The 10768-nt window shown below is 42.6% G+C and overlaps 1 protein-coding gene across 1 annotated transcript; it reads left to right on the top strand.

Annotated features, from left to right (window-relative positions):
* The first annotated feature begins 5543 nt into the window (after positions 1 to 5543).
* On the top strand, positions 5544 to 10031 carry LOC122091994 (protein transport protein SEC23-like). The gene is made up of 2 exons (XM_042662271.1): positions 5544 to 6664; positions 8219 to 10031. Exons 1-2 carry the CDS (start codon positions 5957 to 5959, stop codon positions 9875 to 9877), a joined length of 2367 nt encoding a protein of 788 aa, XP_042518205.1. The 5' UTR covers positions 5544 to 5956; the 3' UTR covers positions 9878 to 10031.
* Positions 10032 to 10768: the final 737 nt, after the last annotated feature.

Genomic DNA, 10768 nt, shown 5'->3' with positions numbered 1-10768 from the left:
GACTTGGCCCGACCCTTTAATGATTGTAGAATACATATTTTACCCCCCAAATTAAAGAATAAAAACTAAAAAGTAAAGACATGTTCACATTTTAAATAATGGTTATATTTTGTATCATTTATTGATTTATTGTCATTTTTTTGGGCTTGCATAAGTGGGCCGGAATATAATAGCACATTTTAAAGAGGGCCCGTTTAAAAATCGGTTAAAGCCCGTTTAACATTAAACATGTTCGTAGCCCGATTAAGGCCCGACTAAAGCCCGATTAAGGTGGCCCGATTATAACCCGAGACCGACCGACCGAATATAAAGTGTACCATGCCCTCAATAACTAAGCCCGATTAGTTAAATGGGCGGACACGGTGTAGCCTTTGAAAGTCTTCAAGCCCGATTAAGCCCGATCGAAACCGAACCGGCCCGACCGATTGACACCCCTAGACACCCCTATATAAAGCTTTACGTATCCCGTGTATCCTAAGAGATCTCCTTCCTCCCCGGGAACATTAGAGTCCTCTTAAGCACCGTTTCTTGGTTATGATAAGCCTAATTCTAGTTTGGAAGTTGCGTACTAGATTAGGGATGTCCTGTGGGGTGCGTATTCCACTGAGGAATCCTGTGAGCATCGAATGTCGAGCGACTTGAACTTGATGATTCCGTCGCCTACCGACTTACTCATCCGAACGACCTGGACTTAGTGACTTAGTGGTCGACCCACGTCTTTAGCACCCAGTGGTGTGCTACTTATTACTAGGCCTCAAGGTATGGTTTCCAGTTAGCCGTTCGGCTGTGACTCTGGTGTACTCCCGAGCCACCAGCTGTAGTTCAGGCATGGCGTCGATACGTGCTGATCTCCTTATGTCGGAACGGATTAGCCGCTCAGTGACTAGTTCCATCATTGATGTCGATCGGCCGGGCTGCATCCAGGTAGTAGTTGCTGACTGGGAATATCTCTCGGGTGGGGTAGAAGATTCATCTAGCATTAAACTGAGGCCATTTGTGCTTGCATAAGAAGTCTCACTCGGTCCAGTGACGTGTTCTTAATGGTGGCTTATTTTTCCATAAAAGATTGCAAATAATTTTAACTAGAAATAAACGTCACAGTCAAATAAGAATGAGATGGAGAGACAAAAAACACGTCAGCTTAAAAAATTCATTTTTTTTTATCATTCCATATTTTTTTGAGGTTCAGTTTGATTGGAAAATTAAAGGGAAGAAAAATGAAAATTTCAAACCTACTAAAGAAAATTTTGCAATCATTTTCTCACATGATTATATCATTAATTTCAAATCATTTAATATTTGATTATTAAGCTTCATTTTACTTTACATCTCCATATCCATTCGATTTGAAAAATAAAATAAAATTACATATAAAAAAGTATCATTACTATTTATGGGAGGAAATTAAATACAATCATGTGGATTTTGGTCCTCCGACTGAAGGTGACTAGAGAGGGACCAACAAGACACAAAATAGGTGAGAGAAAATGAAATCACATGTATCTAGATTCCAATCATTTTGGATAATAATTACAAAAGCTTTGATCTCAAGGATTTGAAATTTTTCACTACCCCTCCCTTCAATATCGCTTGCATCGATGAAGCCTAGAAAATGTAGAATGTCCACTCAAGGGGTTTCAGCAGTTCCCAAACATTGGTTCTCTTTAGGATTTTAATTCAATGTATAATCTTGGCTATTTGTTCATTTTGCCAACCTAATGTCCTAATACAAATAAGGAATTTGATGTTCTGATTTGAACAAAAAGAATAATTTGAAGAAGGGAGTTGGGTCACATCACACCACATTTTAATAATCAGGCGGTCTTGGTGCAAGACAGTGGCTCAACAATCGCTTGATCAAATATTATGATCGATAGATGACCAATAGCTTGATTAGCTTGTTTGAGTACTGTAATACCTTACTTCTTAAACCCGGTCTGATTACACGGTTGACCCGGTTTAACTATGCAGGACCTGAACCGGAGAGAGTTAGAACGGGTTCCTTATGGACTATGATGGCAAGGGTGACCTTAACCACCGGCTGGCCTGACAAGTCCGAGCCAGTGCCAGAAGAGACGGGAATACCCAAGCTGTGTACATGCACCTATCATAAGGTCATATACGGATAAAGCAGGTATGTAGCCGTATATTAAGGTGCATACGTATATTACATCGTATGCCAAGGGTGGGGTTCGCGCCGAGGCCCGAACTCTGTCAAAATCCCAAGTTTTGGCCCTCAGGTGGGCGGATAGGTGGGCGCACCCACCCATCTGAGTGACCCACCAATGTGAATTACTTAGTATTTTAAAGAAGTATATAGCATTTATACTTTCTTTTCTTTTCTCATTTATGACACTTGTACGTTGGTGAGAGGAGTAAAGAGGAGAGAGAAAAGAAAGGGAAGAAGAAAGGAAGAGAAGGAAGAGGAAGAAGAGATGGATGTCATCGGCGCCGGAAGAGTGATCTTCAACACTAGATCTATATTTAGAGGTAAGCAAAGTTGGGTTCCTTAAACATTCACCATACCCAAGTAAAACCCTTGATTCGAGTAGGGTTTCTTGAGATCTTGTAAATCCCCTTTGAAATGATGAATCTAAGGTTAATGGATGATTTATGTGCTGATCTTGAAGGATTTGAAGAAGTATTTACAAGGTTGGAGAAGCATTGTGGATTTGAAGTGATTTTGGGGTTTTGAAGGTGTTCTTGAGCAAAGAAGGTAAGGTGGTTTCCCATTCCTTAAATCTAACATAGATCTAGGTTAGAACCATTCTATAAGACTTTGAAAGTGTGAAGAATGGGTTTGGAAAAACCCCATTTGAATCCCCAAAGAATGGAGGAAGTTGGGAAGAAACAGCAGGTTTCCCGCCAAGACCGGTGGGCAAGATCAGTGGGCCATCTGGCCCGCCTGTGGGCACTCGCCTGAGAGGGCAGGGCCCTCGGGCACAACCGACGGGCCACCCTGCACGCCGGTCTTAGCAGACCCCCTGGCACAATCGGCGGGCCAGACTGACTGGCCAACCAGTGGGCCAGCCTACCCGCCGGTCCAGACCGATGGGCCAGACCTGTGGACCAGATAGGTGGGCTGTCTGACCCACCTGAGAGGCTTCGAATGTGATTTTTCCATCCAATTGGGCCCAAATCGGACGTGTGACCTTCTTTTAGGATTCTAAACATGATCGTGTCATTGGATCGTGTTAATTTTGATTCTAAAATGGTGAAATACTAACCCCGCTCACTCATGTTAGGTTCACCAAATCCTACGTTTCTCGCCCCGGATCTCACCCCTACCGAACGGGAATCCTTGTACACTACAGGTAAGTGGGGAGAGGACGTTTGACCTTGTTTCAAGGTATTGTTTGGCATACATTTAACTGTATCTAGTCTAGTCATGCCATCATGAAAATGCTATGTAGATTAGTCATCCTCACATGGTTATGCATGGATGTTGTGTTATTTTCTAAATGCCAAGTGATAATATGCTTCTGTGATGAATGTTGACATCATTGTGCATGATGCATTAATAGATTAGATGTCGTAGTTGACTTAGAAACGAGTGCATTGGTGGTTCATGGTATGGGACGCGGCGGCACTATACAATCGTACTATTGTCATATAGGAGCATGCGGTTTAGGATTTTCACCTTCCCGTGCTACGATCCTTCCCAACAGGGGTTAAGGTGTTGGGCTACCATTTGGGGGGAAGCAGTGGTCGTGGTTGTCGGGTCACTGTGGCGGTTAGACATAACGCCCGGCTGGTCATTAGGACAGTCGGCAACCCCGGTGGTATATTCAAGAGGGTCAATCGTACTGCTTTTAAATTGCTGAAGTCAGCACCTTTAATTTTAGTCATTTACTTTCTGTTGAGATCCGGTGGTCGGCATTGTTTTTACTTTTTCGAGTACTCAGGGTAGGCCTTCTCCGACAGCCCTATGGGCATATCGCGGGATGGAGTTCACGGCTCGTACCTGGAGTATACGCGCACTGTGGCTCTAGTAGCACTAAACCGAAGACCTAGTAATGTTGCTTAGGTGGATGTGATTTAAAATGTATTGCATAGCATGTAGTGCATATGATTGTGTGTTTGTTGTGTGGACTGTTGTGTGGTCCATCTTTTCACTTACTGAGCTAGTGAGCTCATCCCACGTGTGCATTTCCTTTTAGATGATTTTGCAGGTCATCCATTTGAAGAGCACGGGTCGGGTCCCACGATTGAGTTCCCTGAAGAGGACTGGTGGGCCCCTAAGGAGTTAGAGCATGGCACTGATTGCCCGTGCAAGAGTTGTGCTACTGGACCGTAGTTCTGATGCCGAGCTGAGCTCCACTTTTGAGGCCGAGCTGAGCTCTACCATGTGATGCCGGGCTGGGCTCAACCCTTGATGCCGAGCTGAGCTCTAGCCTTTGATATCGAGCCGAGCTGTATACTCTGATTTTTGATGTTTTTCTTTATGTACTTGATATGTGAATTGTACTTTTATTGTGTAAATATCATGCCTTCGGACCCACATGTATATAACTATTGTATCACAATTCGAGTATCAAGTATTATGGGAATATTCACAGGTAAATTAAGTCTTTCACTGATCTGATAATCTTTTATTAGTTGTGTGTATGCTGTGGTGGAATACAGTGTCAGATGATCCTGACAGGTTTGGGTTAACTGGTGTTAACCCAGTCACTGGCCCGGTTCGGTGTGAACGGGGTGTGACAAGTACGGTTTATGATTATTTATAGCTCAATTAGTGAAAAAAATCGATTTAAATTCTGTTGCTGCCGAAAATCCGTATGAGCTAATCCTGCACAAATACAAAAGGCAGAGGCCCGGATGTTTATCCGGGGTTAGTCCTGTGATGCCCAAGTTAGAGATCGGCCGCACAGCTTTTCACAAGTGTAATGGTGAGGGTTTTTCTGCATACCTTTCTTCCTCCGCCTGTGCCCTCTCTTATAATCCTTAGGGTTTAGGGTTTCTCTTTCCCTTGGAGAAGTCCTCCTTGGGTCCGCCTCCTTTCCTCTTCGAGCCCTACTAGGATACGTCTTGTCTTTTCGTGGGGAATATTCTCTTCACGTGGTTGACGTGGTCAGACTCCTTGCAGCCTCTAACAAGTAGGCGCCACGTGTCCTCTCCTTAGATATTCTCACCCTATTGGGCAATCAATTTGACCGCATCAAATTCTAATTATAACCCGATTATCTCAATCACCTTAAGTTCGATTATAGAGAATAGAAACGTGTCCATGCCTAGGCAAGCCCGGCCCATGAGGCCTAGTTAAGTGAAAATAGTGCTAGACCAAAAATTGACGTTTGCAGCGACTGCACTGATACAGTGAGCATGGGGTGACTGAGAGTCCATACCCTCAGCCATGCTCACCGCCTGCTGCAGAGGATGTGGCCTTTCCCCGTAAAAATCTACTTGGCAATGACACTTCACACTCACAGGGTGTACTGAGGGCCTCTCTTGTATACCTAGTTTCCGAATCCAGTCACAGGCATCAATGCCACGTGGCAAAACCCCATTACCTAATATCTCTATATCGATCACCAGCGGCATTGCATAGCCCGTTAGCCCCGAAACGAGCCAGATTTTCCGGCTTTAACTGGAAAAGCCAACGTAGTCTTTTTTTCGTTTTCGTTTTTTGCTCCTGTCCAGAGTCCAAACCACACAGAGATGATTGGAATTCCAGAAGATAGTGAATCCCATGGCCTTCTTCATGGGCTTTCCTCAATTTCTTCTCATTCCCTCTCCTTTCCCCTCCTATTCTTAACTTCCCAACTACTCAAGTCGGATTCATCTCTTCGACAAGCTTCACTAGTTTCCCTCTTGTTAGGGTTAGGGTTAGGGTTAGGGTTTGTGTTAGGGTTCCTGACTTCCTTCCCTCCCTCCCTTCTGATGAAGCCCATGATGATCTTATGAGGTTTCTGTTGTAGATTTGTGGGTTTCCTGAGCTGATCGGCTGATCAACATGGATTTTGCCGAATTAGAATTGATCGAAGGCCTTCGATGGTCTTGGAGTGCTTGGCCGGCTTCAAAATCCGAAGCTTCAGCTCTGGCGATCCCTTTGAGCATCATGTGTACTCCATTGATGCAATTCAATGAGCTTCCTCTGCTCCCTTATGATCCTCTTATATGTAATCGTTGCGCTGCCGTTTTGAATCCTTACGCTCGTGTCGATTACCAGTCAAGGCTCTGGGTTTGCCCATTTTGTTATCAGAAGAATACATTTCCTCATTCATATGCTGGAATTGGGGAGAATAATCTTCCTGCTGAGCTTTTCCCTACTTACAGTACGGTTGAATACCTTCATGGTCGGAAGAACCCATGTCCCAATTCAACTCCGAGCTCAAGTGCCAATTGGGCTTGGAACGGATTGTCATCATCATCGTCGTCGTCGTCTTCCTCTTTGGTTTCTTCTTTTTCTTCGTCTTCATTGTCTGGTGTTGATTCAAAGTTAAGTGGACCTTCGTTTGTGTTTGTCGTCGACACTTGCACACCGAAAGAGGAACTTCGGGCGCTAAAGAATGAATTGTTGCATGTTGTGGCTCAATTGCCCGAGAATGCGCTGGTTGGGCTGGTCACTTTCGACTCCGTGGTTTGTGTTCACGACCTTGGGTATGCTGACTGTTGGAGGGTTGTGGTGTTTCATGGCGAACGGGAACTCTCTTCTGATCGGGTACTTACTTTTTGACCTCTAATTGATAATTTATGTGTGGATGAATTCTAATTGATCATTTAAAGTTAAAACCACTCTAGTTTTCTGTTTAACACCACCCGTTCATTTTTTTCCTAGAATACGAGGATTAGAAAAATGATATTGTAGTTCCTTTGAAGCAGAAAATGTGGGGGAACATAGTTATTTATAAAGTAAACAAGAAACGAAAACTTGCTCAGTTTTCTACTTTTGAAACATTCTGTGGGCATCAATTTGTTTTTTCCATAGATCATTGCTTATGGGCGATGAAATTCAGTCACTTTGGTCACAGAACCTGTAGAACCTTTTAGTGCCCCTTCTCGGCTGCTTCGCTGGAGATTCTGTGGAAGAATTTGTTAAAGGAAGTTCTGGTGAATTCGTTATATTTGTCGTTTCCCTGCTGGAGATTCAGGTCTTATTTTTCTGGTAAATAACTAGTTTCTTTTCTTATTAATAATATCCCCACTGTTGGATTTATGTGCGAAAAAGATATGGTGTCTAGTTGTCTGAGAAATCATACCTTCCAAGTCTAGTTGCTTGCCCCTATGCCACAACCTAAGCTATGGAGTGATCTGATACTAGTAAGCGCATCTCTGACAAAATAACCCTGTTGGTATCTAAATGGACTGCTTCTAACTGCTTCATTCATTCATTAAAAAAAGAAAAAAAGGGGGCCAGCTTCATTCTCAAGGAAAAGTATCTTGGACATTGGTAGAGGTGTGAAGCATCTTTTTGTGACCACAACGGATGACTCTGGATTCTTGGAAGTGGTGGTATATTATGTCTGATTCAAATTCTTCATTGCCTTGTGGTGTGAATGGTTCTGTTTCAGTTGATAAATTCAGCACCAGATGGTTTCTCCTTTTTAAATTTATTAGAGTCTCAGAATAGTTCTGACCATTTCAGTTGATGCTAGACGCTTTAGCTTGCCACTTTGTAAGGTTGCTTTACAAAATGCATCCTGAAATCAAGAGAAGTTCAGGAAGAGAGTTCCCTGTTTTTTGCAAGTGAAAAGGGAAAAGTCATTAAACAATTGCATCATAAACATATTTTAATTTCCTATCATGGCAAAGCTCCTAGTGCCCAGCATTATGTTTTCCTTGTGTTTACCTACCGTTAACTTACATAGGGGCCTGTCCAATAGAAAAGTAGCATTTGTTTTTCAATTGCTTGTTCCTATTGGGACTGTTGTTGGGGCTGTTGGGTGAGGAATTATTAGATGTGCTTGATTTAATGGCCGTGCTGCTATGCTACTACGTAATATATATATATATATATATATATATTTTTTTTTTGTTGGTTTTACTAATTTAAGTTTTGGTTGCTCCTAGAAAACAAAAAGGTGTCATTTACCTGATGTTTGTAGCATTCATTGTGCTAGGAAGAGAATCATCTGTCTTACCAGCATGAATGGAAAGCTTATTATCACATTGGCTCATGAACCTTTTTAATTTTTGTCATGAATGATAATAATTGTTTGCTCAGACCTTTAACCTTGTAACAAGTGGCACAATTTGTCCTGTTCTACACTTTCAGGTCCAGGAGTTATTGAGCATTTCCTGTTCGAAGCAAGAACGATGTGGAAAGATGTCAGCTATCCAAAAGCAAGGTTTTCTGCTTCCACTTTCTGAATGCGAGTTCAACCTCACCACAATAATTGAAGAGATCCATTCTTCAGTGCAGGCGCCGCCCAGCCATCGCCCTCTAAGATCCACTGGAGTGGCTATATCAGTTTCCATTGGACTGCTAGAAGCGTGTTTATCCAAGACAGGTAGTCGGGTCATGGTTTTCACATCTGGCCCTGCAACTGTTGGCCCTGGTATAGTGGTGGAGTATGATTTGAGCAATGCTATCCGGACCCACCAAGATCTTATTAATGGTCATGCTCATTTCTTTGAGAAATCCTGCCACTTCTATAAGCAGTTAACACAGAGATTATGCGATTCGTCTATTGTTCTTGATTTATTTGCCTGTTCTCTTGATCAAGTTGGAGCAGCCGAGTTAAAAGTCCCAGTTGAAAGCTCAGGTGGCTTCATGATGCTGGAGGAGTCTTTTGAATCGGATAGGTTTAGAAAATGCTTACGACACATTTTCAGTCATGATGCTGAAGGCCACCTAATGATGTGCTTTGATGCAACATTGGAGATTGTAACCACAAAGGAGGTAATGATATGTGGTGCCCTTGGTCCCTGTGTTTCTCTTCAAAGGAAAAACAGTGCAGTAAGTGTGAATGAGATTGGCCAAGGGGGTACCAGTTTGTGGAAATTGGGTACACTTACAAACAAGACATGCATTGCATTTTTCTTCGAAGTGGGTGATGAGAAAAAAATACAACCTGGGTCAGCATTCTTCATCCAGTTCATAACTCGATACCGAGATGGGAACATGGGGCTTCGTTCACGGGTGACAACTGTAGCCAGAAGATGGGTCTTGAACCGCTCACCAGAAATTGCCTCTGGGTTTGATCAAGAAACTGCTGCTTCAGTCATGGCCAGACTTTCCATCCACCGAGCTGAGCATTTTTATGCTCGAGATGTTTTAAGAATGCTGGACAAAACACTCATTCAGTTTGCCTCGAAGTTTGGGGACTACATTCAGGAGGACCCATCTTCGTTTCGGCTAGCTTCCAACTTCTCTCTGTACCCACAGTTCATGTACTATTTAAGGAGGTCACAGTTTATTGATGTATTTAATAGTAGTCCTGATGAAACTGCATTCTTCCGGCTGATGCTGAACCGGGAAGGGGTGACTGGGTCTTTGATCATGATCCAGCCTACCCTTTTCCAGTACTCTTTTGACGGAGCCCCAGTTCCAGTCCTCCTTGATGTCATCTCCATTTCTCCAGATGTGATTTTGCTGTTTGATTCATACTTTTATGTGGTTATTCACTATGGATCTAAGATAGCTCACTGGAGGAAGCTCGGTTATGACAAGGACCCAAACCATGAGAACCTGAGAAAACTGTTGGAAGCTCCAGAGATCGATGCAGCTCAACTGGTAGCAGAGCGAATCCCCGTTCCCAAACTTATAATGTGTGATCAGCACAGTAGTCAGGCAAGGTTTTTGCTTGCCAAGTTGAACCCCTCTGTTACTCAGAAGTCCATGCACACAGGTGGTTCAGAGGTCATCTTTACAGATGATGTAAGTTTACAGGTTTTTATAGATCATTTGCAAGCTTTGGCAGTACAAGGGTGAATAATAGAGAGTTCATTTTGTACAGAGGGCTGTTATCTTAAATACAAATCATTGTATACTGCTTTGGAGAGTAAATTGTAGATTTTCGTCTCTAAGATAGTTTTGTGGTTCTTTTATATGGCAATTTTGGTGGCAATATTACAAAATTTCTTCATCCCTTGTACCTGATTCTATCTTATCTGCTGGGGCTCTAAAATCTGCACTCATAGGAAGTGTTATGCCAGGGTGATGTGGTGGACCATTTGGATCAGCTATTTGTGCAGCTGCTCCTGTCGATGTAAACCCTTTTGTGCTAAAGAAGTGGATTTCACTTTTGAGGTTGTTTTGGTGCATAGCCAAGGTAACTTCATGTTTGAGACTGGCCGGCCTAGCATGAGCAACACAATAATCAGAGAGATCGAATCTTAGTTCTGGTTTCTATTTTGTAAGAGAATTCATCTGGATGAGGGCAGATGGCCATGAAAGTGGATTTGAGAACCCAGCATTTGGCAGGTTGCTCGGTTACCTTCAATCAATTTTATTTTTTTATTTTTTTGCTTTAAAATGAACATGTGGATGGATTAACTGAAGAATCAATGAGGAATAAGACATCTTATATGCCCTTTTAAGGTTTATGATCAGCTTTTTATATCCTTTTAAAGGTTTAGATTACCTACAGATCATAAAATCAATGAAACCTTGATTAAAATCTTCGATCTCCTTCCCGTGACTTCATCTTCTTTTCTTTCCCACGGACATCCTTCCATTGAACTGCTCGGACCATTATTAACTTCACCATCATCTTCAACACCCAAGTACAGATACTTTCCCAAGAAATTTCTGTAAAAAAGGAAAAAAAACACCTTATCCGGTGCATGACTCTTGCATATGTGAGATCTCAGCAGCATGAGA

Source organism: Macadamia integrifolia, chromosome 10, assembly GCF_013358625.1.
Source record: "Macadamia integrifolia cultivar HAES 741 chromosome 10, SCU_Mint_v3, whole genome shotgun sequence".
Classification (NCBI taxonomy): domain Eukaryota; kingdom Viridiplantae; phylum Streptophyta; class Magnoliopsida; order Proteales; family Proteaceae; genus Macadamia; species Macadamia integrifolia.
Note: the sequence above shows the minus strand (reverse complement) of the source record. Positions and strands in the feature narration are given on the sequence as shown.

Excerpts from the sequence above, each read along its gene's own strand:
- LOC122091994 (XM_042662271.1), top strand. The coding sequence starts at position 5,957 with ATGGATTTTGCCGAATTAGAATTGATCGAAGGCCTTCGATGGTCTTGG. Across the intron at positions 6,665-8,218 it reads GGGAACTCTCTTCTGATCGG|GTCCAGGAGTTATTGAGCAT; the intron begins GTACTTACTTTT and ends CTACACTTTCAG.